Raw genomic sequence first — 27,436 nt, 5'->3', positions numbered from 1 at the left:
CCCTTCCACTTCTATATCTATGATCCCACGTTCCTCTCTCCACTTTTGGAGAATTTTCACAATCTGCATCTTGCTCCACGAGGTCCTGACTTTTATCTGTCTGATTCCCATTCTTAAGAATATTTGGAAAGTAGTACTAAATATGGTACCAATCCCAAGGTTAGGAGTGAGTCAGACCTGGTACTTGGATAGTACCAATGTAACTTGTACTTCCTTTTTTTACCAAAAGATCAATTCGAAGGCATGTCAATAGGGGAAAAAAATCTGAGGGTAATAATTCAACAGATGTGAGTAGCAGGGAAAGGTGACTGGGAAGCCAAAAATAGGCTGTAAAACTCAATTTACAAACTGCCAGACACGAATGAAGATTTTAAAGGGTTTTTTAAACTAGGCCCCCACACTTCCCAGGCAACAGAAAAATCATCTGAGGAAGACAATGGGGGCTCAATAGCTATCTGTTGATTGATCGACTATGAACGCTATAAAGTTATGCTGTGACAATCTCCTGAGCTGCCCATCCAGAGAGGGAGCCTTCCAGGAAAAGTACTGCTAGAGCTGTACTTGTGCTATATAACCTAATCATCTGAGTTTTCAGATGGAGGAACAGAGGTTCAGAAGGAGATCTAGGGACTTTTCTAAGGTCAAACTGAGAACAAAGTTGGATTTGAAACCAGACACTACCACTCCCACTCATTCCAAGTCTAGCAGTTCTTTCAATAATAATGGGATTTTACATCATCACCAGAAAATTAAAGTCATTCTTTTAGGCTTTCTCTAGGTCGGGAACATGGTACTCTCTTATAGCTCAACCATTATTCTGATAATGGCCTCCTTTCTCCCTGACAACGTGCCAACTTAAGCTTAGATTGTAGCTGTGTTTATCAATTAAATGTTCATGGTCTCCCACTATAGAAACAGCAAAATGTAAAAAGCCAATATAACTCTGCAACAATTCTCTCCAATTAAGAGCATATATGTCTTAGGTTTGAAATAAGGAGACAAAAATGCAGGAAGGGCTTTTCTACATATACAACTTTAAAGGACAGAGATGATTTTTTTTTTTTGGCTTGGGGGGTATTTAAAACAGCAAGATAGGCGATTGGAAGAGATGCTGTATACACACACACACACACACACACACACACACACACATATACACATATATGTGTATGTGTATATGTATATGTATATAGATAGACTTATGACCCAAGCTAGCTTCTGAGAGCCCTTTCAGCCCTATAGGTTATGAGCCTGAATTTTGAATTTATGCAATTTTCTTGATCAATACCTGGTCATCAAACATTTTTTTGCACTCAGCATTAATTCCTGGCTGGGTCATTTCCTTGGGTACTATAATTTTTTCTCCTACCAATCATCCATTAAGGGAATCTTTGTCTGTGATTCCAGATGACAAAGCCAATGTAGATAAGAGAGCTAAACTTTAGCTTACAGGCCAAATAGAAGAGAGATTGGAGTTTTGTTTCAAAAGGATTGGGGCTCTAGAGGTCTGTTGTTTTTATCCAACAGTGTCTGGATTGACAGGGATGTTGACAGCAAATTGTAATTCGTACACCAAAAAAAATTGACCAAACAAGTAAAAATATGCCTACAAACTTCAAACTATGCACTTCACAGCCAGAAAGAGGCAAGAAAATTAATCTTCCAAGAAGACTGCCTAAATGTATTTTGTTGTGTGAAAAAATGCTTTATAGTTTGGGGCCTGATTACAGTCTCACCCAAGTGATAGATTTGCCACCTGCTGTTTCTCACTCAGATACTGAACTTATCATCTACAGTTTGTGCTTTGGGTCAATCTTTCGGGTTCTCTCTAAGATCTTGGGAGTTAAAGAAAATATCAGTCCCAACTTCCCATTGGCTAGATGGCTGATCATTCCACTGTACTTAAGTGTTTAAAAAGGGGATTAACTACTACGTGCACATTATTGGTTCAGTGATAATAATGACATCAAAGTAAGATGATACCTAATGAAGACAAATATGGGGGGGGGGGGGAAGGTCATGGAAAAACATGGGTGAGATGATGGAAAATGAATGGAGTAGAACCAAGAAAAATCTGCATAATGGTGACAATAATAAAGGACAACAACATTCAAAAGCAGCCAAAATCAGATTTCCTTTCGTGATGAAATTTGGTTCCAGTGCATAAATGATGAAGTACATTTCCTTCTTAGTACAGAAGTGAGGCACTACCAGAAAGAAGTGGTGCTTACATTCTAGGATGGCAAACTTGTCAGATTTTCCCTTCATTTTTTCTTTGTTACATGGAAAAGGAGAAAAGATTCAGTGAAAAGTAAATATAAAATAAAACCAAAGAAATGACAAAAAAGGTTATAGCTGAAGTCAATTAATAATGTATGCATGTAATTCCAATCAAGGTCTTTAAATTATTGTAATACCTAATTTGTGAGTATTCTACCCACACACACAGTTTTAACATGCCATATCTAGGGGGCAGAAACACTGATACCCTCTTCTTTTCCTTCAAAAATCCCAAAAAATACTCTCAATAATTTCAAAAAAAGGCAGCATAGCAAAGGAAAACCAGAATTAGACTCTATATAATTCACAAAGGTGCAAATGGCAGGAGAGGGGAAGTTTTAAGGAAGGTAGACAAGACAAGCTAAGGGAACCGACCCGAGGGAAGGCTTCAACAACACAAACAAAAGGTGGGGAAGAAAAGAAAAAACAGTTCTAAGAGATCAGCTCGTGGGTGTCCATGGTAGTTTTCCGAAGCTTTGCTAGAACTGGAGAAACTGCTGAGAATCCAGTCTCTCACAGGACAATAGCAGTCTACACAGTTCCTAATCATTATAACTCTCGCTTCCATAGTACTTTATAGTTAACAAAGAAACCTGCACAGAGGCAGCTCAAATATTATAATCTCCCTTCTGTAAATGAGAAGATGAGCTGGAAAGGACCTTAGAAATGTGGTCAAGCCCCATTACGCTACAGAAGGAAATTAAGAATAATAGAAGGAAAGTGTCTTGGCCAAAGTCTGCAAAGTGCCCAATCCAAGGGTCAAACTTTCGTCCTCCTCAAACCCAGCCGTGTTTCCACTGCTAGTAGACCCATAATGAGAAACTTCCCTTTTCTTAGAGGACAAGAGAGAGCTCCCCCTTGCAATTTCTTTGCAAGTTACCCTGTATATCATCCACGTTACTGGAGTAAGTTGGAACCACAGAGAGTATATCAACTCATGGTTGTTACAAAAAGATTTCACTTTCAGAGCATCATTTACTGTTTGCAAACTGTCTAAAAACAGGGATTCTTTATACATTCTGCCACCTTTCCCATCACTCAACCGTCATCCTTGCAGAAGGGCCAAATGGTACCGAGCTCCTTTTGGCTATGGGCTGCAAGCAATGCATCATCACCTGTTCAAGAAAGGCTGAAGAGTATTCCCAGCCTGGCAGAACCTGCCATCTATTACCTCTGCAAGCAAAGTCACTGGGAAAAAGGATTTTAAAAACTCTTAAGTGACCCAGTGTCAAAAAGCTTGTAGATAAGAGAGTTAGGATTTAAACTCAGTCCTCTTGATTGCAATCCAGTATTTCTTGCACCAGCAAACAATGTGCCCTCAAAATTCCCTGTTTGTGGGATCTATATTAATGAAAAGATATTTCTGGGGTTTTTTTCTTCTATGGAGGGAGATAAATAGATATCCCAATACTAGCACCTTCTGCCATGCCCGAATCAGACCAAAACTAGATGCTTGGCCCATTCTGATTTCCAAATCCCTTATCTTTTACAAGTTGTGTTGATTCCATTACAGCAACATCTCTACTTTCCATTCCTTCTACTTTATTCTCACTCAACCCCTCATTAAGATCTGCTCAGGGGAATTACAATACCCTAATTAATATAACAGATCTTCCCACAAAGAAGGAAAAGAGTGACCCAACTCTCCTAATATTGTCCTCTAAGTAACATTCAAATAACATAACAAATCAAATTTTAAAGTAACAATCAACAAAAGGTAAGGGTCAGATATTCTTTCATCCTAGGACAACTTAGGAAGCCAGGAAGAGAGGTCTGCAGCAATGAGATGAGAGTTAGCCAGAAGTTCAGCATGACCAAAAAAGGCTATTATGCCAACAGGGAAGCTCAAGACACAAACTCCAAGAAAATGATTGAAAACATCTAAAAGAAAAAACTTTCAAGGAAAAACTGTAGATTGGACACAAGCCCAAAGAGAATTGCTAGAAGAGCTAAAATTTAATGAGAACAAAAAATTATAAAAGTCAAGTAAGAGCTTAGAAAAAGAAATGACAGCACAAGAATATTATGAAATAGTACACAAATACACTACAAGAGTATTATGAAAAGAAAATTAATGGCTTTGTAAAAAGAGGTACCAAAAATACTGAAATTCCGTAAAAAAAAAAAAAAACAGAATTAACCAAATGGTAAACATGGTACAAAACTTCAATGAAGAAAACTAACTCCTTAAAAAGCAAAATTGGCTAAGCAGAATAAAAGATATGAAATCCCAAAATTCATTAAAAATTAAAATTGGTAAAGTGGAACCAACCACTAACTCCATTAGACATCAAGAAACAAGGCAAAACTAAAATGATAAAAAAGAAAATTTAAAATATCTTATAGGAAAAACAATCAATGTGCAAAACAGATCAAGGAGAAAAGCTTTAAAATTGAGTTGCCTCCAGGACAGATTTCTCTGGTAAGCAGCTGGCTACTCATGAAATCTACTTAAGGGCCACTCCCATTCTTGGTATGGCCCAAATGTAGTAAACTGCCACAGAAACAGGTCTGTCCTATTTCATGCTTTTTTATCATCTTTCTTCCAGGTTCCCCTGCAAATACTTGGAGATAATTTGTTTTAAATAAAATCTCAAGCAAGGCTCTCTCTCAGTTCATTCCCTGCTCAACTGATGATAATCCAGCAAAATGTCTTATAAATTAGCTTATGATCTAAAACTGTATACTTTTTAGTTATTCCATGTCTGTTTCTCAAAGAGACTAGGAGTATTAACTGGTTAAAGAAGTGTTGAAGCTCTTACTGTGGATAGGTTGCTTGGTTAAGCTTCTTTGGCAAAATACAGAATTTCATAGTAGTAAGGGATCTCTGAGGCAACGTGATATAGCCCACACCTGAAGAACAATACTTTGACAAGGTCAATCAGTCTTATTACATCTTGAAGAAACCCAATTAAGTTTAAGAGAGCTCTCATTCTAGGAAGTTTTCCTTCTTAAATATAAAGGCTCAATCCACCACCCCCCTTGCAACTTCTACTCATTGTTCCTGGCTCTGTTTTCTGGAAATAAGAACAACTTCATGATTTATCTTCAAAATGTGGAGAGCCACATGGACCACTGGATAGGTAATTAAGATTTGGAGCGAGGAAGATCTGTATTTAAATCCTTCTTCAGACTCTTTTAGTTGGGTGACCTTGACATGTCACTTACTCTTCATGTTATCCCCAGTTCTGTCAGCTGGTCCTCTTAGAGAATGATCTTAAACTCTTCACAATTTTATTCACTTTCCTACTGATATTCTCTTAACTTATCAACACCTTTCCTAAAATGTGGATATTATATTAACATATAAATATATATATATACATATATATATAAATGAAATACTAAAAGTATTTTCTGAATTGAGAAAAATACAAATTTATCACCTCCCACATTCAGTTCCTTTACTTGTATCCTTCTTTTGTTTTCAGTCAACAAGTTGGAGCTGCCATAATTACCTGTATGTAGTGCCTGGACTAATGCCTTCCCAATTTACACATCCAGTCCTAGTCTTTCTCTAGTCTTTCATCCCGAACTTCAACATTTCAAACCAGATGACCCATGGGCATCTCAAATGAAAAACATATAAAAAAGAACTCATTACTGGCTTCTCCCCCACCCCCTAAATAACCTTTCTTCTTAACTTTATATATATTATATATGTGCATATAATATATATTAATATAATATAACCTTATATATAACCTTAATTATAAGGATAATTGACATAGCCACTGCTAATCAATCACCTAGGTTCATACAACCTCAACATTATTTTTAACTCCTCTCTTACTCATCCTACATATATCTGTTTAATCATCAAGTATTATTTCTATCACCCCAATAATTTTCATTTACTTTTCCTCTCCAGACATGGACACTGACCTAAAGTAAGCCCTTTCACTTAGATCACTCAGTGGTCTCCTGCCATACACCTGTATTCTCTCTAATATATCCCATGCAGAGCTGCCAAAACAACCTCATCTTGCTCCCATATTAAAACTCCAGGGGTATCTTATTACTTCTGGGATCAAATATAAACTTCCCTAGCACTTAAATCTCTTAATAACTTAGATATCCAACTATGATACACTTAATTTTCTTCAGTAATACGATGATCCAAGACAATTCCAATAGACTTGGGATAGAAAATGCCATTTGCATTCAGAGAAAGAACTATGGAGACTAAAAGCAGATTGAAGTGTAAATTTTTTTTAATTTTTTTCTTTCTTGTGATTTTTTCTTTTTGTTTTGATTCTTCTTTCACAACATGACTAATTTGGAAATATATTTTAAAATGATCCTATAAATATAATGTATATCAGATTGTTTGCTATCTTGGGGAGGAGAGGTAATGGAAGGAAGAAAAATTGGAACTCAAAATCTTTTTTTAATTAAAGTTTTTTTTTCAAAACACATGCATAGATAATTTTCAACATTCACCATTGTAAAACCTTGTGTTCCAATTTTTTCTCTCTCCCTTCCCTCCCACCCCTTCCTCTAAACAAGTAATCCAATATATGTGAACCATGTGAATTCTTCTCTACATATTTCTACAATTACTATACCACACAAGAAAAATCAGATCAAAAAGGAAAAAATGAGAAAGAAAACAAAAAGCAAGCAAACAACAACAAAAAAAGTTGAGATCCACATAGTTACCATAGTTCTCTCTCTGAATGCAGATGACTCTCTCCATCAAAAATCTTTTGAAATTGACCTGAATCATCTTATTGTTGAAAAGAGCTATGGAAGATTTTGAGTTTCAAATCCAACCATTCTGGAGAGCAATTTGGAACTATGTCCAAAGGGCTATCAAACTATTCATCCCCTTTGACCTTATAGTCTCTCTACTGGGCTTATATCTCAAGGGGCTCTTAAAGGAGGGAAAGGGACCTGTATGTGCACGAATGTTTGTGGCAGCCCTGTTTGTAGTGATGAGAAACTGGAAACTGAGTAGATGCCCATCAACTGGAGAATGGCTGAACAAGTTATGGCATATGAATGTTATAGAATACTATTGTTCTGTAAGAAACTACAGCAGGATGATTTTAGAGAGACCAGGAGAGACTTAGATGAACTGATACTGAGTGAAATGAGCAGAACCAGGAAATCATTGTGTACAGCAACAAGATTATGTCTAGTTGTGAAATGGTTCCTAATGTCAATAACAAGTCATTTCCTGTCAATATTCAATTTTATTCTTTTTTAGGTGATTCATAGTTCACACCCAGTTCTGGAAATTAATTGCAACACACAGGTCTGATTCTTTTTCAAGATAAGCAAGCCTTTGACCTATTCTATTTCTTGATCTCAAACTTCTACTTCCAATATAATTTTTACTCTCCTTTCTTGTACTTACTTTTGCCCTGAAGATGGAAAGGCTCTATGGAAATGGCTTAGCCATTTTCTCCAGTGCCTCACAGAACTTCTCTATTTCCTCATCTTTAGGGAGGGTATATGTTTCAACTTCTTCATGGTAGTCTATATGCTAAGACCCAATATGGGCTGTGTGAAATAAGGCAACTGAATATCTCAAGAAATGAATTTTTTTGGTATCACTGAATAAACCAAATCCACCAATTTCTCTTATTCTCCAAGGATTACCTATGAGTTGTGGATTTTTTAGTGGCAAGTTACATATTTTTTCTAGGTACATTTATAATAAAAATGCCTACCTAGGTATAGTTTTATGCCTTCAGTACAATCATCAAACTGTTCATTATACAATAATTACATTTTAAAAGAGTTTCAATAGTTAAGTTAATGCTCATAGATAATCTACAAAATTGTGATTTGCCTCCTCTGTCCCATTTTCCATCACTCCGCTCCTATTATTGGGAAAGCAAATAGACACTATGTGGGAATTTGTATTTTGCCCTATATGGTGTGTCCTTGTGGCTCAAAAGCTCCCATGGTGGTGGTCAATCTTTTGATGACCAACCTCTACAGATTCTAGTTCTCAGGCAGCAAACACAGAGTAGGTGACTATGCCCTTTCTAAATTGATATGAGCTATCAGTTTGTCCTCCAGGGACATAGCCCAAGAGAATACAGGCTCCCCACCCTACCCCAGGAGAAGCGCTGGGGAAGAAATTTTGTGGAAACCCAAGAACAAAGCCCAATCGAATTCACATGGCAAATACAAGGGACCAGAAAGTCATTGACTTTGTCTTAGAGAAACAGAAGCAAACATTATTCACAAATAATTTGGTACTATTTCCGACATGACTGATTCCTGCCTAAATCTACTCAAAATACACTAATCTAAAAAAAAAAAAAAATCTTATAACAACAACAACAACAATAGTAATAATAATAGGTAGGATTTATATCTAGCATTTTAATATTTGCAAAGCGCTTGAATGTTTCCAAACCATTCTCATTGGACTCTCACAAAACCCCCGTACATCAGATGCTATCATTATTCTCATTGATGGGTGAGGGAAGTGGGGCTGGCAGGGATCAAGTGACTTGGCCGGTATCGCAAAACTGATTAAGTATCTAAGCAAGATTTGAACTCACTGCAGTAGAATGCCCCATTTCTCTTTCTGTATTGGATCAATACCTTCTCCCAAGCCCTGGGGACAGGAAAGACGAATCACAACTGCAACATGTGGACAAGCTTGCTTTGGGACAGTACTTGCAAAGCAGAGACAGGAGAGGGGGGGTTCCTTTTACACCAGAAGTCAGGTAGAGCAGGTGTAGACGCTGACTGGCAGCTCTTTAAAAAAGAGCTGCAAAGGGTTCTCTCTTAAAGGTCAGTTCCATTAATTATAATTATGGATACTTTCTCTGGAGAAAACTTCTCTATTGATATTTTTTAAATGACATGGGGACATTTGAAATGTCTTGACCTATGATGGAATAGTCTCCAAGGAGACAAAACCTGCAGTTCTTCCTCACAATAAAGTCAACCATGATCTTCTTAAGGATACAGGAAACATCACTGAGTGATTAATCAGCAAGCACTTATTAAGCACCTACTATATGCCAGGTACTGCATTAAATGCTGGACTCCAATGATTGATTAATAATAATAATAATAATGCCTCCAAGTCATAAACTATGGTTTTCTACCCTGTTAAAAAACCACCCTGTCCACTTCAAACTCTCTGAAACTTATCCTGAGGGAATCTGCTTTCTAGCTGCAAAATCCCTATAAAACACAGACCTTTAGGAAAAATGAGGTTTGTGGGGATTGGGCACATAAGTAAAAATGGATGAGCACCTATTAAAACAGTAAATGAAGCAATGCAGGGGGTCTGCATCCTTAAACCCCTGGGGAGAATGCTACTGATACTACACCAAGGTGAATTAAAATGAATCTCATCATCCATTTCCTTATTACCTAGTATGTTCAAGAATACAGTACAAAACACTATACTAAGCAATACAGGATTCAGAAAATAATGAGAAAGCATGAATAGGGTACTGTGATGGAAAGAACACTGGTCTATAAGTCAGAAAAATCTGGCTAGGTTCAAATACTGGTTCCAAGATGAGTACATCCAGGAAATGTACAATTTAAGCCTCAGTTTCCTTATCAACAAAATAAATATAATATGGAATATCAAAATTTTTTTATAAAAACTTAAGAGTGATAAACTGGAATTGTAAATTATCATTATAAAATATTAATATTAGTGTCATAAGGGAGAGGAAAACACTTGTCCAAAGTCACATGGTTCATGAGTGGCAAAGATGGGATCAGGGTCCTAAATCCAGAAGTCTTTTTATTACACTGAATTATCTTATCAAAATACAATCTGAACAAGCTATTTTATAAAGTAATTACTGGGAGAGCAAATGTAACCTGGTATGTTAAGGGTTATATCACCTTCTGGAGTCAAAAAGACCCAAGTTCTAACCCAGCTTCAAATACTTACTAGTTGTACGACCCTGGGCAGGTCACAATTTCTATGCCTCAGTTTCCTATTATATAAAATGAAAATAACAACAGAGTCTACCTTCCAAGGCTACTGTGGCACTAAAATGAGATATCTATTAAGTGCATTGTTAACCTCAAAGTGCTAGTTGTCTTATTGTTGTTGTTATTATTATTATTATTATTATTATTATTAAAATTAAGGATTTGCTTTGCAAACTTTTGGGGAAACTCAAGTACAAGTTCAACCAAATTTAAATGGCAAATACAAAAGACCAGAAAGTCACTGAATGTGCAGGACACTGTCTTAGAGAAACAGTATTCAGAAATCCTAGTTATTACTATTAGGGTTCTGAAATAAATTTTATAAAAACATAGTGGCAATATGGAAGGTGATTTCTGGAACATAATAAATACTGATTGAGCAACTACAATATACACAGCACAGTGCTAAGTACTGTGGGAAAGAAGAAAGAAGTCAAAACACTTTTTGAAGAGCTACAAGGTGTTTTGTTACAAGACGCTAACAATCTACTTAAAGAGAAGACAAATATGGATGAAAATTCACAACAGGAAGCAGTCTGTAAGTCTCCCTTGAGAACATCAATCAGGTCAGCTAGATGGTGACTATCCACCCTAGAATCAGATAACTGTAATAACCTGTGACTTACCAATTTTACAGCAAAGGAAATAACCTCAGAGAGGCTGTAATTTTCCTAAGGTCACAAAGAAAAATTCAGAGAAAGGAGAGCCATCTGTGGACTAGAATGTTCACTGAAGGCTTCACAGAAGATGTGGGATCTGTATTGGGTCTTGAAGGATGAATGAGATTTATAGGAGTGAAAGACAATTAAGAGGTCATGACTGGAAGTGATGCTGGTCAATGAATATTTATTAAGCACCAATTATATATCACGTACTATAATAAATACTGGGGACAAAAAGAAAGCAAAAAGATAATTCCTACCTTCAAGGAGGTTACAATCCAAGAGGGCAAAGGTATGGGTGAAAAAAGACAAAAGGAACAAAGATATTCCTTCTGATAATCAAAGATATGACATTCTAGCCAAGAAATGAGATCAGGAGAAACAAGATGGTTCTCAATCATGGAGAGCTTCAAATTCAAGGTTAAGGGAACTAATAAAAGTCTCTAAACAGAAAAGTAACATATGAGAGGAATACAGTAGAAGCAGTCATTGGAACACAGGATGAACATAACATAGTAGGGGGGAATGGGGATGGAAAGAAATTGAGAAAGTCCTGAACTGGAATGGTGGCAGATGAATTTTAAAGAGCAGTGTGAGTCTAAGAGATAATAAGAAAAATGAGAAGAATAAGGTGGGAGATAACAAAATTGGCATCAAAAACGCAAATATGGATAAGTGGGAGAAGGGTGGTGCTATGGGTAGAAACAAAATGTCAGAAGGGCTTTAGGGAGAATATGAGTCTTATATTGACATGACTATGAGCCGCCCAAATAGTCATGCAGATCAGTTGAAAAATCAGGACTAAAGATATAATCTGGGAGTTAGCTGCACAGGGATGACAGGGGAGAAACAATTGAACAGCATGGGAGTAGAGAGGGAAGGTGAGAACTAGATATAAAACAAAGAAAAGGAACTAACAAAGGAGATTCAAAAGGATCATTTGAAAGGTAGAAGGAAAATCTGGATCATTTAGTTTCAGAATGGCCAAAGAAAAAATTTTAAGGTGGGATTGTGTCCAATGTTACAGGGGAGGAAGAAAAAAGAATAAGAACTGAGAAAACTCCATGGGAATTAGCAAGAAAGAGGTCAAGTTGACCTTCAAGGGTGGAGATTTTATAGCATGGTGAGGATGCATGCCAAATTACAGGGAGTTAAGAAAGAAGTAAGTGTTGAGTAAGAGCAGGGAATAGGTATAGATTACTTAGAATGTGAAATATATAATACGGGGCTTTCCAGAGACTCAAGAGGTTGGTAAATGGCAAGAATCAGAGCATTAAGAACTAAGGATCCTCACTGAGAAATTATAAGAACCTTGAGAAAATGAATATATTCAAATTTAGCACAGCACATGGATTGTATCTTCCATGTTAAGGGATCAAATTGAGACTTTATTGCTGTCTCTATTAAACATGGCAGAGTTTTGTATGGTAATATTAACTGGCTTTTCTCTTTGGAAGTCCTTCCTCCCTTCCAACACCAAATAGTAAAATAACAATAATCTGGGGCAACTGACCACATCCATGAAAAAGCCATTTTTGAATTTCAAAAAAGGACAAAAAAGAATCTTTTGTAGAGCCCCAAAAATGTAGGAAGGACAAAGGAAATTCATCAGAAGGGTGTGGGCTCCACACCTGGGGAGGAGGTCCAGGGATTTAGGAATCCCTGGGTTAGCACTGTAAATGGCTAACCAGAAGGGAAAGGCATCTACATTCCTTGAGGATGCTGCTTCAAGAGAATAATTACCAAGAAGAAAAATCTTAAATCATTCTGGAAAATGACAACACATTTTCAAAGGGAAAGACCCTTCCCAGAGCCATGATAAGCTGAGATTCCTACATGTTCAGTTCATTGTCTACCTCTCTGAGGTTTTCTTGGCAAAGATACTGGAAGGGTTTGCCATTTGCTTCTCTAATTAATTTTACAGATGAGGAAACTGAGGCAAATGGGTTGATAAGGCCTGCCCAGGATCACACTGCAAGGAAGTGTCTGAGGTCAGATTTGAACCCAGAAAGATGAGTTTCCTTGACTCCCAGCCCGGCATTCTATCCACTGTGCCATCTAGCTGCCCTAGATGCCACATAAGTACCTCAAATTCTTCAGAAGACAAAGAAATAGTCTATACACACATGAGGAACTCAGATGAATTATGTACAAATCACAAAAAGCAATCAAAGGGTCCAAAGCACGCTCTCTCTTGTCTGAGTCAATTCCCTTCCCTTCCACTTTCCTTTGCCTCTCCCAACTCCTTCTAAGCTCTCAAGATTACAGAGTTTTCCACGACATTTCAAGATGTGAAGAGGAAGCCAGGGAATTCACTTAGAGTTTGATTTATGACCAATAAGTATTGCATGCTCTCTGTTTCAGGTGTGAACATTTTGTGGACTGAGCTCTGGTGATAATACAGCTGTTGTCACTTTCTGTTGGAAATACTAGAGAAGAAAAGTCACCAAGGAAAGTGTTCTCCACTCACCAACAGCATGGGAAGGGGAAAAAAAACACAAGTAAACAATAAAAATCCTAGCAATATTAGCTTCCCAAACCCAATTTAGGCTAAACTCTAACCCAGAATTAAAATGCTACTTGTACTCAGCTCCCTTTTTAACAGATAGCACTACATTTAGTGTACAGTATAAGAAAGAGGCTAATAATAACAGTTTTCATGTGTAAAGTATCCTAAGGCTTAAAATATAGTATTTTCACTATAGTAACATAGTGACATAGTATTTCATTTGAGCCTCACAAAACTCTATGATTTAGAGACTATTATTATTATTATTCCCATTTTATAGATGGGGGACAATGAGGCTGTGAGAGAGAGAGAGAGATTTAAGTTATCTGTCCAGGGTCACATAGCTAGAAAGTATCTAAGGATGGATTTGAATTCAGATCTGGAATTCTATCTACTGCATCACCTAGATGCAGTGTCTGTTAATATGGCAGTATATGTGTATATTTAGAACTAAAAATAAAAATGAAATATTTTAAAGTACCTGAAGCTTTACCCACTATTAATAGATTATCCATTATTCTTACAAATATATATAATATTTATTTATATTTTATTTTAAATATTTATAAAATAGAATAGTTATATAAACAAAGTTGCCACTTAATTATCACTATGTTTACATATGAGTATAGATAGATAGATAGATAGATAGATAATATATATAAACTCAAGTATACTCCTATGTATTATATATACATACATATATCTATAATGTGTGTGTATACATAATACATAGGAGTATACGTGTGTGTGTGTATATATACACACGTTGCTGTTATCCAATCTTTTTCAGACATGTCCAACTTTTCATGACCCTATTTGGGGTTTTCTTGGAAAAGATAACAGAGTGGTTTGTCACTTCCTTCTTCGGCTCATTTTATAGATGAAGAAACTGAGACGAATAAAGTTCCAGGTTACAGAACTATTAAGTATTTGAGGCCAGATTTGAATTTCGGAAAATGAGAATTCCTGGCTCCAGAGCTCTGTGTACTATGGTGCCATCTATACGGAAAGATTGGAGTGACATCTGGACCTATGATTTCACTGATTTAGGGAACACCTGCGATAGAAATTTCTGCCAGTGAAGTTTACCCACTCATCTGTAATTTATATTTTTAGAAAAGTATCTGGGGCATTAAAAAATTAAATGATTTGCCCATTGCCACACAGCTAATATGCTTTTGGAGCAGGCCACGAGCCCAAGTTTCCTAACTTGAAGGTTAGCCTTCTATCCACTGACACCAGAAATCTTGCAAATAGTATACATATTATTAATTTTTAAAATGACATTTATTTAGTGTTACTATGTGCCAGATACTGTCCTAATAATTAGCACTTTATATTTACTATCTCATTTGATCCTCACAACCATGCCGGGAGGTAGGCACAATTATTATTTTTCATTTAACAAATGAGGAAACTGAGGTACAGAGAAGTGAGGTACAGACTCAAACAGGTCTGTGTTTTAGGAGGAGTATTTGGTAGCTGTATAGAAGATGGATCAGGTATGGAGAGACTCAAGGCAGAGATACCATTTAGGAGGATGCTGCAATAGTTTTAATAAGCAGTGACTAATGCATGAACAGAAAGACAGAGGGGAAAGATGGGATGTAAGGATGCACAATCAAAATGACTTGGCAACCAAAGTGTATGGTAGGGAGCAAGCAAGAATGAAGAGCTTAAGATGACTTGGATGTAATGAAGCTCAGTAACTAGAAGGATGATGGTATCTGATCAAAATAGTAAAGTTAGAAGACAAAAAACTAGGTTTAGGGGAAGGGCTATGGGTCCATTTTGGATCAGTTCTATGTGAGATGCCTGTGGGAATTCCACTTCCAAAAGTCCCAGGAGAGAGCTGGTGATGATGGGGCTAGTGATCTCACTCAGGAGAGAGACTAGAGCTGGATTTAAACTTTTTGGAACCATCAATATAGTGCTGATAACTGAATCTGTGGGAGGTTCAAATCAGCTAAAATCCTGGAAAGCAGGTAAAGGAAAAGGGCTCAGGCTGGAACTTTAGGGAACACTCATTACAAGAAATGGAGATAGCATGAGAGGAGAAAAAAGTTCCATGTCAGAAAACCACAGAGAAGAAATAACACACAGGTGGAGAAAATGGGCAAGAGTATCAAATGCTGTAAAAATGTCAAGAAGTATGAAGATTGAAAAAAAGCCATCAGAATGAAGACTCTTGGCTAGTTTGGAGGAAACAATTTGAATCGAGTAACAAGGTCAGATTACAGACTTCTGGAGGAGAGAAAGTGGAGAGAATATGTAGTTTTGCTGTGAAAATGAAGATACACAGAAAATGCTATCTGGAGAAAACTGGGTCAAGTAAGGCATGTTTTAGGATGAGGAAAAAATATATCCGAGATCCTTTTAAAAAATAATCCTTTCAAATCATTGAAAAAAATGATAAATTTCAGTTGGAGGTTAATGAAAAATAAAGATGTATTTTTTTTTTTTTGCATCCAGATTCGTGGACTCCTTGACATTTATCAACAGGGATGGATGAATCTCAGACTATGGATCTCTCTAACACGAATATTTTAGAATCAGCTCAGTCACAAATACGCATCCTTCTTTCATGGTTAATTTGTCCATCTGATGAGAGAACATCTCAAGCAGATTGGGACAAAAGCTATCCTTCTATGACATGAACCTCTCATCACACTTTAAACTCACACACTTGCATCCTTTTTCTCCCCAAGGATTTTGGGAAATCATCCAAGAAAACCCCTTTTTTGATTTCTCTCCCTTTTTGAAGAGGACAACTGGTACCAAGGAAAGTTTAAAACAAACCTAATAAAGTCATCTTCAATTTAATAAATCCCCAAATTTCAACTATTTTAGTGATATGTTTCAATTAACATTTTCTTTTCCATTTACTGAAGTAACAAAAAAAGAAAGAAAAAAAACAAAATCTTTGCAACAAACAGACATAGTTGTGGAAAATAAATCCCCATATTGAACATAAACAAAAATGTGTCTTATTTGGCATCTTGGGTCCATTACCTCTTTGTCAAGCATTTTTCAAGATTTCTCTAGAAGCATGGTTAGACTTTTCAGGTCTTTTGAAACTGTTCATTTTTATAATGCTGCTGTCATGTTGTAAACTCTTCCCCAGGATATACTCACTTCATTCTGATTCACTTCATACAAGTCTTCCAAAGTTTATTTGAAATTGCTACCTTTACAGCACGATGATACTGCAATATACTCACGTACTGTAATTTGGTTAGTCATTTCTCCAACACACGGACATTCCTTCAGTTTTTTATCTCTTTGTTGCCCTCAAAATAACTTTAATCAATTTGTTTGTACACATAGAAATTTGTCTTCATTCTCTGACCTCATTTAAAGAGCAAATTTAGACTTGGCTAGCCTTCCTTCATTTTCATATCACCAGGTAGAGAAACAGTTACTTACTGGTTAGATGCCCAGTCCGCCAATTCTCCACCATCTGTAAGGAGGTGGTTTTTTTCCGGTCCAGGGGAACTACTCAAAGTGGCGGGTGTAGGAGAATGTGAAGAAAGAGAGTCGAGGCTGCCCGTTGGCGTGTCCTCTTTGGGAGGGCTGGGGTTGTCCGCTAGAAGAAGTAAAAGGGAGAAGAGGATTTAAAGAAATGCTACTTTAAAAAAGGCACATCACTAACAATCAGACAGCATTACTTGATTAGTCAATCAAACTTCATCTTAAAATTACATTTATAATTCAGGCTGTGACTATTTGGGTCTCCTGTCTTAAACAGCAGTGGTTGTTTTTGAAGCCAAAGATTCCTAAAATAAACCATCTGAAATGTATAAGGAAGAATATTTTCTCATAAGGTAAAACACTAATCAAAATCGAAAGAGAGGAAAACCATGAGGCCTTTACTGTGGTCACAATGATGTCCCCATCCATAAGAAGGCAATGGCTATGAGCCGATGAAAACCTCATGGAACAATAAAGGACAGAGAAAAGTTTCAAAATACAGATAAATCTCTCATTTCCTCTGTGAATATTAAGGAAGAAAGTTACAAAAGTCTAGGCTATTACAATGAGTAGGAAGGAAAGCTTAGCCCAAATTGAAAATTAACTTTAAGATGCATGTGCTCAAAAAGGATCATTTTATTAAAAATATTTAAGATTATTTTTACATATAAAGGAGTGTGTGTGTATGTGTGTATACAGATATATAGATATTCCTCAGCACTTAGCACTATGCTAGGCACATAGCAAGTGTTTAATAAAAGTGTTTAATAATAAAAGAGAGAATAGCTGTGTATATGTGTATGTATATATATATGTAATATCTATAATATAAATATTTAACATGTATAAAGATGATCTCACACACATATAGTGGAGGCATGAGTGCAGAACTCAGAAGAAAGTAAATCAGTTGTTTTTCCTTCTATATTTTTATTGCAACTATTCTGCTTTCTTTTATTATTAACCACTTTTATTAAGCATTTGCTATGCACTTACTTAGGAGACAGCTTCCATTCTCCAGAAACAAGTGAAAAGACAATCCATTAGATTATGCTCCTCAGGGGCTCTTTTCCCTTTCTTTGTGTCCTCACCTCACTGCCTGGCACATAGTAGGTGCTTAATTAATGTTTCTTGACTGAGTGATGACATCTGTGGAAGGGATCAGGTGCAGAGGAAATAGGGCAAAACCTAGGATTATCAGCCTGCACCTGGAGGTCTACCTCTCAGGAAAACCATCGGCAAGTGGGAACGGGCCTGACGGTTGCAGAAGAAAAGAGCTTCTGGTGTCCTTCCAGCAGGAGTGATGAAAGCAGGAGAACAGAGACTGAGCATCCTGTCAGGACAGAGGAACTTTGGCAAGAGAGCTGGGACTGGAGGCCTTCTCACCCCCACAAGCTTTAGAACAAGCTAACAGCACTCTGAACTCTGATCCAAAGCCACCATCCTCCTCCACTCCTGGTTCTTCAGGGAACACAAGGACCTGGCGCTGTCTTGGACCGAGAGCAGCATTTATAGATCTGCTTCTTCAGAGAAGGAATTCTGGTATCAGTTTGGTGCCAGTTTCAAGCCTGATTCACAATCTAAGTATCTCACCTGGTCACCAACAAACGCAGGGAGAAACATGTCTGCCCAGATACAGAGCTTCTGAGATCCAGGAATAACAAGGTCCATGACCACAAAAACCAAACACGGAAGCAAACTTCACTGAGATGAGATGAAGAATAAAAATACTGGGCAGTTAAGGAAGGGAGATCCTAATATGCTCATCTCCAAAGCAATCTCACTCAGGACTTCCCTAATCCTTGTCATACCCCCAGCCTAACCTCCAATGAAATAAGGAAAGACCTAACTTATCACTGGCAGAGCATTGGATGGATAAGCATGGCAGAACTAAGAATAGATCTACCAAGAGAACAGAAAATCTCAGAGAAGAAAACATCTAGAATTGTTTGTAAAGGATAAATAGTAGGATCTAGGCAGAAGTATATAGTAAATGTTTAACTACTGGCTCTCCTATAGTCCCCAAAATATGATTTTGCAATTTACTTTTAAGTTTAATCTCCATTAATATTTTCTCATCTTTTTCTAAAAATCTAGATAACGAATAAGACAATAAATGAAGCCCTTGTTTAATTTAGCATTTGCTTATGGATGGGGATGTCAAAGCTCACAATGAAAATTTAACATTTAGCTCTTATAAACGAATTCAAGCTGGCTTGTGATTGGTGAGAAAGGAGGTTTTTATGGGTCAGGGTAGCATCAGTGGATAGAAATCCAGCCTCAGATACAGAATGGCTATGCAATGCTGGGCAGGTCATTTATTCTTTCACTGTTCCACCTCACTCACTAAGATGGCAGAATGGAGAGATTGCCGGTCCTGAAGTCAGAGAGACCTGAATTCAAACTCTGCCTCAGACATTTACTAGCTGTTTGACTTTGGAGTAATTTACTTAAGTTTCTTTAACAATAAAATCTAATTACAACATCTAATACCCAGGGTTGTTGTGAAGATCAAAGGAGATCACTTTTTGTAAAGCACAATGCCTGACCCATAGTCGGCATTATATAAATCCTAGCTATAATAATAATTATTGTTATTACTAAGTTGTTGCACAGCAGGAGTAAATCTGCATGAATTAAAGTTCTCCATACCATATGGAATTACAAGTCTGGTTCAAAAAAAGGAAGTTAAGGAAAATGAGTCTGCATAGAGATGGGGAGATGGAGGGCCTCAAGGTAGAATGCCTCCAACTGGATCCAATAATAAAATGATTATTTTATTATTAAATTATTAAATAAAATGATTATTTATTATTGATTATTTATTTATTTTCACAATTTGTAAGGCAGGGAGCTGGGTACCAAGGATAAAAGATAAAATAAAACAGCCCCTTACCCTCAAAGAGTTTACATTCAATGGGAATATATGCACAATAAATATGAAGCATATACCAAGGAATCTCAAAACTAGAGAGCACTAGAGATATGAGAGAGGGAGTCAGGCTTAGGAGGAGTCCTGGATGGGCGATGAGCTCCCCTTTAAAGGGTGATGGTAACTCTAGGAGGAAGAAAGAAGATTCTGAGTGGAAAGATCATGAATATGGGTTGGGGTCTTTTTTCAAAAATTCATCTTAGGACATTACTATCAAACAGGCAACAACAAGAGTGTTCCCCAGCAACAGTCACTTTTTCCACAGCTCTTCACCAGAGCTTTAGCTAATTGGTGTAATTCAACTACCCAACAAAAGAGCCAATTTTCAGGCAAATGAACCAGAACCCACTGATTGACCACTGCTAGGATTCCTTCTGATTTATTTTCTTTTTTGAATTTGGTCCACCCACCGAGGGAACAAAAAGGACTATATCTTCCTCTGCTTTGTGACAGCTCAGTGGTAACCAGTGTCCTTTCTGGGTTGTTTTTTCCTATCAAATTCCCACCCTCTCTAAAGGACATCAGAGACGAACAAGCACCAAATACCACTTTCTCAGCCTTTCCTCTCCTCCCCCACGAATCAGGACCTCCTTGGGACACAGAACAACCCAGGAGCACACAGTCCCCACATTCACCTGCAGTACAGCTGTTCAGCAGAGGCTGCTCAGGATGACTTGGCCAGATGTAACAAAACCCAATGGGTTTGGAGGCCTAGCAGCGCTAACCTCAAGCATGAGTCAGACCCAAGCCAGACAGATGCTGCTCCTTCCAGCGGCAGCTCCTGGGTTTCAGTGGGATGGGAGCCGGCCTCCATTAATCTTTCCATGCCGGCTTCCCCGTCTGCAGGGCACGACCCAGCAAAAGCAGAACATGGGGGCCGGACCTAGTAAGTCACTATCTCATTTCAGGGAAGGAGAAGCCTGTCAGAGGCCACCGGGAGCTCCTGGGAAACCCTGGATGCTTTTAAAAAGGAGATACACTAACTCTCCTGCACATTCCCTCCCTGCACCCGCCATCACTTCACCCTCAGCTCCCAGCACATGGAAGCAGCACAAAGTATCATCCAGCATCTTAAATCATGTCCTATTAGCAGGATATCCCCTCCTGCCAAACCTCAGCCATTAGAAGCTACCACATGAAAATGCCATTTATGCAGGCAGACCAAGCAGAAAGATGGTCCCCAACATACCAAGTGAACACAATGCTATTTCCTTCCCACATAGAGAACAAACAAGCCATCCTGAGTCCCCAACATACTTTCTAAGTACATAAAATAAAATTGTTTCCTTGCTACCATGTAGAAATTAATACAGACTGAACAAGTCATCTTGAGTCCCCAACATACAAAGTGAATACAATGTTGTTTCCTTCCTATATGCAGAGTGAACAAGCCATCCTGAGTCCCCAACACACTTTCTAAGTAAATAAAATTGTTTCCTTTCTACCATGTAGGAATTAATACAGACTGAACAAGCCATCCTAAGTCCCCAACATATGAAGTAAACACAATGTTTCCTTCCCATACACAACATGAAGAAGCTATCTTGAGTCCCCAACATACGAAGTAAATACAATGTTTCCTTCCCACATACAGACTGCATAAGCCATCCTGAGTCCCCAACATACAAAGTGAACACAATGTTGTTTCCTTCCTACCATGTAGGAATTAAAACAGACTGAACACAAGCATAGAATCCAGGACTACATCAAAACTCATAGGTATATATTTTTTAAAAAATCTAAAGTGACAAAGACCATTTGATTTCCATTTCTGGTATTTAGTCCTTAAAAAAAAAATCCAAGTAAAATTTTTAACAACAAAAAAAAAAACTAAATGGACTTAAAAAAAATTCTGATAGAATACTTAAGGATTTCTTGACTTAAAAATAGCAACACAATTTTGTGAAATAGGGAAGGTCAAGGCAAGATCAGTTCATGTACCTCAGATCCAAGTTTCTTCATATACAAGTTCAAGTTTTAAAGTTTCCCTCGAGAACTCAATCTATGATTCCAGAACACCAAATATATTTTCTATTGATATTCTACTCCAACAAAAATTGAGGGCCTTGATGATGTTTTCTGACTACATCAACAGCAGGGCATCTATTGGCCAGATTCAACTTCTGGGAGTTATGGGGCCTGGTTCATCACGAACAGGAAGGACTCAAGCATGGAAGTTCATTCCTATCAGCCCTAGGTCACCACAGTATTATCTATTTATGCATTTTTCCTCTAAGCCCAATCCAAGGCCCAATTCTGCTATAAAACCAGCTCCATTGTTGTCTGAGCACTCTGCATCACACACAGCCTTACTCAGAAGATTGACACATTACAGAATCAGAGATTTAGACCACGTTTATACATGAGGAAACTGAGACTTTAGTGTGTGCTTTAGCACAGGAAGAGACTAGCCTAAGATCATATAGCCAGTGCCCTGACTTTCGCCATTTCATAAAATTGTTTCATTGCATCCTCCATCTCCCCATCATCCATTCTTTTATATTTCACATATTCTTACATATATAATGTTGGGGTTTTTTTCAGATTTTGCAAATATATATACATGTTGTTTCCTCTTGCTTTTTTAAGGAACCTTAAGGGACTCCAACAAATGATCTTAAAAGTCTTTCCTTCCCCTTATAGAAAAGGTAAAACCAAAAGAGATTTATTGGTGTGCCCAGAGTTATACAGCTGTTAATAATAGATAGCTGACCTGACCTGAGGTCCTTGGTATAAGATAGAAAAGGCTGGGATTCAGACACAAGTCATTAGGATCTCTTTGAATTCCAACATCTTATGGATGCTGCTGACAAAGATGGTGCTGAATATGGGGCAACCTTATGATGCTATCAAGGTTTATCTGGAACCTATGAAGAACAGGAGCGAGAAGACCTGGGAAGACGTTCTCATCGACAATCTGTCAGCATGACTTTGAACAAATCACTCAATCTCTTTCAGATTAAATTTCGCCATCTGTAAAATGGGGCTAGTATATTTCCAACATATTTTATAAGACTGATGAAGGTGAAATTCAATAAAAATTTATTAAGTGCCTACTACATGCCAGGCTTTGATGCCACCTAAGATTCCAGGTTAGTTTTTGTTAACTATCCTCCAAATGAACAGTTAATAAATATTAATTAAATACCTACTATATGGAGGCAATGAAGTGGCAAAAATCAAAAGAAATGGAAAATTCAAAGGTCCATGATGTGCTGGATAGAGTACTGAGTCCAGGAAAATCTGAGTTCAAATACAGCCTCAGATACTTACTAGCTGTGTGACCATGGACAAGTCACTTAACCTTGCCTCCATTTCCTCAATTTTAGAATAGGGATAAAAATAATACCAACCTCACGTGTTTGGGTGAAGATCAATGAGATAGCTGTAAAGCACTTGGAATCAGACCCATCTTCATGAGTTCAAATCTGACCTCAGAATCAAATCTGATTCTAGCTGAGTGACTCTGAGCAAGTCCCTTCATTCTGTTTGCCATAATTTCCTCATCTGTAAAATGAGTTGGAGAAGGAAATGAATGGCAAACCCCTCCAGTGTCTCTGCCAAGAAAACCCCAAATAGGGTCAGTGAGTTTGACAGTGACCATCACATCATAGGGACTGGATAAATGCTTATTCCTCAGTTTTGTTGTGTTCTTGTTGCTTCTTTTTCTACAACATATCTCACATCTACCCTTTTCTTCCCTTCCTAATGCTATACTGTAGTTCAAGTCCTCATCATCCCCTGAAAAAATAGGTCTTGTCACGTCTCTCTAATCAGCCTCCTAATTGAACTCCTTCTTTCTAGTCCCTCCCCTTCCCTAATCTATCCACCCCACAGCTGCCACCCCTCCCTCTCAAAAATCTTCCCAATTCTCAATGCTCTGCAATCTGGAACTCATTTCACACAGCCATCTTCTCCACTGCTTTTCCTTCCCACACACATCTTCTTCATGTTCCTCACATCCCATTTCGGGGGGGGGGGGGGGGAGCTGTCCCCCCAAACCTTTTGGAAACCCTTGTTTGCGTCAAGGCTAAGCTTATGGATTTCCTTCTAGAAATGATCCTTCCCCTACCTGTTAGTTTTCCTCTGCTGAAAAAACTTTTCCTTCATTTTGTATATGTGTTCTGTTTACTCTTCTGTGTTCAGGCTATTCTCCCCTCCACCCACTGGCATAAAGATTCTTTAAAGATAAGGACTTGGATTTCTGTCTCTGTGCTCCTAGTCCCTAACCTAAATGACCCCATTAAGGATTTTCTTGGCAAAGATACTGGAGTGGTTTGTTATTTCTTTCTCCAGCTCATTTTACAGATGAGGAAACAGAGGCAAACAGGATAAAGTGACTTGCCCAGAATCCCAGAGCTAGGAAGCATTTGAGATTACATTTGAACTCAGGACAATCAGTCTTCCTGACTCCAGCAAATGAGTGCTCAATGAATGAAAATGAATTAAAGAAAATATAACATAACTTTTCTAAGGACGATGTATTGAGCATAATTGTTTGGGTTTTTTCTTAATTTAATTCTATAAGACAAAGGAAAATCCTTTTGTTACCCATAGGGCAGTCAATGGAAGTCTGGGAATTCATGCAGAAAACTTACTATTTGATAATGGACTCACTTCTTCAATCAGAGAAAAACACTCTCTTTGGTTTATATTAGAAGGAAAAAAGGAGGAAAGAAATTAGAACTGTCACTGCCCATTAAGGAGAGAAAGCTAATTATGTTTCTCAGCAGTGGGAGGACTGGGAAGCAGATTATAATTACCAAGTATAAGGAAAAGGTCCCAATGTCCCACTTACCCCAATTCACAGCCCCACTTGCACTGACAGGAGGGCTTGTCTAGAATATGGGGACAAAGCCCACCTCATTTTATTTCATCTCACCCTTTCAAAATGGGCAAGACATAATGAAGGCAAATGACTAACAGATTAAAGACAATCATATTCAAGAGGAAACTATTTCACCTGATAATGAAATTTCTTTTATCTGAAATCTGGCCTAAGAGATGATAACGAATTTCATGAGTTATTTTTCTTTTTCTAATCATTTTCCAAAACTAATTGAATTTTACATGCTTACTGTTCAAAGCCTATCCCCTCATCTCTTTTTTGATACAAATACCCAATGAGAAAAAGAAAGTTCTCGATGAATCAAAAGTTATAACTTGAGCAATTAAGGAAATGAAGAAAAAATAAGAATGTTTCAGAGGAAAATTTTAAAAAGCAGCTTATTGACTGCTTTTACTACCTTTGTGACTTTGGACAAGTCCCTTAACTGAGGCAGGCCTCAACTCCTTCCTGTCAAAAGAAAAGGAGTGGGGGTAGTCGTGGGAGTAAATCAATGATTCCCTAACACAGTCCTATGACCTTTTATGGGCAAATATTAAATATGGTGACTCTCCCAACAAATAAAAGAAAGACCTAAAGTAGACAATAAGGGAAACATATGACATGTCAATCTATTGGGTTACAATGTCATTCAAGTTAAAAAGAATCATGTAATATGATAGAGAGACCACATTACCAAGTCAGTGGCAGCTAATGGACAACATATCTCAGCTACAAAAATGACCTTGACTACCAAAGGTCAATGGCCATCTCTGGCAATTCAATTATGGTGTGAATAGGGCCATACTGGTTGCAACATCAACAAAAGTCAGAGTAAATTGCATCACACTGCCAAACAGAACATTTATGCAGTATCAGAGTCAAGGGTCAATATATTTGGAGACTGGGATTTAGGATTCCAAATAAAAACTCAAAAACTGAACTGAACGGGGATCCTTCCATACCCTTCTGAAGTAATATGCTCCACTCCTTAGACAGAAAATATAAATTAGGAATTCTGCTTTCCAAAATGTTCTATGAAGACTAGGACCATTCATCCCAACTTCAAGAAAATTAAGTGTACTTTCAATTTAATGAGTCACTGTAAAGGAAGATGCTTTCCCCAAATGATAAGGCATTGGAAAGCGCCTTCACAACTAGTGCTCAACTAAAACCATGAAGGCTACTACTCAGTCCTTCAGCCACCTCTCCCCAACTTTCATGCTCCATGTCCTTCCATGGTGATGGATGGACATTAGAGTCTAGGCAAAATGGTAAAGATATTAAAATGATGACTCAAAAGATTAGAAATAATCACAATTTAAACAAGGAAACTAAGTACAAACTACAACCTCTGTGAAAATCCAGATAATCAATACATGAGCATATTTAAAACCTTTCTAATTTCATAATCCAGGATGAAAAAAAGACACTTTCTATTCCACTCAGTCTAGGGTCTCATGCACCATGCTCACTGTTAAGCCTAAGATTTTTCTCATATCTTGCCTCAAGGTCTCACCCTTGGCTTTCAAATGGCCACTTTTCTCCTTGCTGCTTCTCTAACTCGCTCCTGTCCCTTGAGATACAGCTCAAATTTCACCAATGAAGCCTTGCACTGACCACTCCAGTCCATCACAAGCATCTCGCCTGTTGTCACAGGAGCATCCCAGGCTATTCTAGAAAGTATTGTACTCTCACACAGATTTTCAAGGGATTTTCCTTCCCAATAAACTCTAAAGGCTCCCTCCGATCTCTAGGTTCTGAAGTAAATTCCTGTTTGGCTTTAACAAACCCTTCACACCTGACTCCAATCTATCTTCCCAGATTCATAGGGAATTACCCGTCGTCCCATCTCTACAGGCTTGCTGTTTCTCACATGGGTTACTCCATGCCTTTATAGCATCCATCTCCCGCGCCTGGAGTGTATTTTCCCCTTCCCTTCATTCCATAATAGAGCAGGGCTTCTTTAATTTTTCCACTTATGACCCCTTTTTGCCCAAGAAATTTTTTACTCGATCCTGGGTAGATAGGTATGTAAAATAGATATACAAATCAAACATTTACCGATAATAAATCATAAAGCTTATTTTAAAACAGTTCTCTGGTATGCATGTGATTTTACCATTTATTAAAGCAAATTTGCATACTAATGAGATGGATGTACTTGTTTATTTTTGCATAAAGAATTAAATCTTGGCAGAATATTTGATACCTTTTTTGTTCCCAAATTTTTCACAAACCCCACATTCGCTCACGTGACTCCACGTGGAGTCATGAGTTTAAGCAGCTTTGATATAGAGAGTACTATTAAGATGCATCTCTGCATGATGAACATGGAAATATGTTTAGAAGAATCGCATATGTTTACTCCATATCGGATTGCTTGTTGTCTTGGGGAAGGAGGGAGAAAAAATTGGAACACAAGGTTTTTACAAAGGTGAATGTTGAAAACTATCTTTGCATGTATTTGGAAAAATAAAATACTATCTAAAATTACAAATAAACAAACAAATAAATAAGACACTTTTTAAAAAGATACAGTTTTAGAACTATCTTTCATATAAAACTATTCCTAACCTCCTATCCTTGGCAACAGCTAGTGCCCTCCCTCCCCACCTAACCTGTAGCTATTTTCTATATATTTGTGCTCACTTTATATTCATACTGTGTATAGATAGATAGATATTTCTACTTGTATATACTTTATATATATAAACATATATTATACATGCATACTACATGTGTGTATATGTACTGCTAGCAGGTCCTGGAATTCAAATCTAGCACCAGATTCTTACTAGCTATGTGATCCTAGCCACCCT

The 27,436-nt window shown here is 37.5% G+C and overlaps 1 protein-coding gene across 2 annotated transcripts in view; it reads right to left on the bottom strand.

Moving 5' to 3' along the window:
* Positions 1-27,436, bottom strand: part of ARHGAP10 (Rho GTPase activating protein 10) — a 345,140-nt gene that overhangs the window by 19,286 nt on the left and 298,418 nt on the right. For both annotated transcript variants that reach the window (XM_051966160.1, XM_051966161.1), the window contains exon 20: positions 16,813-16,972. In XM_051966160.1, coding sequence (XP_051822120.1) covers positions 16,813-16,972 — 160 coding nt within the window. The remainder of the gene's footprint in view (positions 1-16,812; positions 16,973-27,436) is intronic.

Source organism: Antechinus flavipes, chromosome 6, assembly GCF_016432865.1.
Source record: "Antechinus flavipes isolate AdamAnt ecotype Samford, QLD, Australia chromosome 6, AdamAnt_v2, whole genome shotgun sequence".
Lineage (NCBI taxonomy): Eukaryota > Metazoa > Chordata > Mammalia > Dasyuromorphia > Dasyuridae > Antechinus > Antechinus flavipes.
This window is presented reverse-complemented; position numbering and strand designations above follow the sequence as displayed.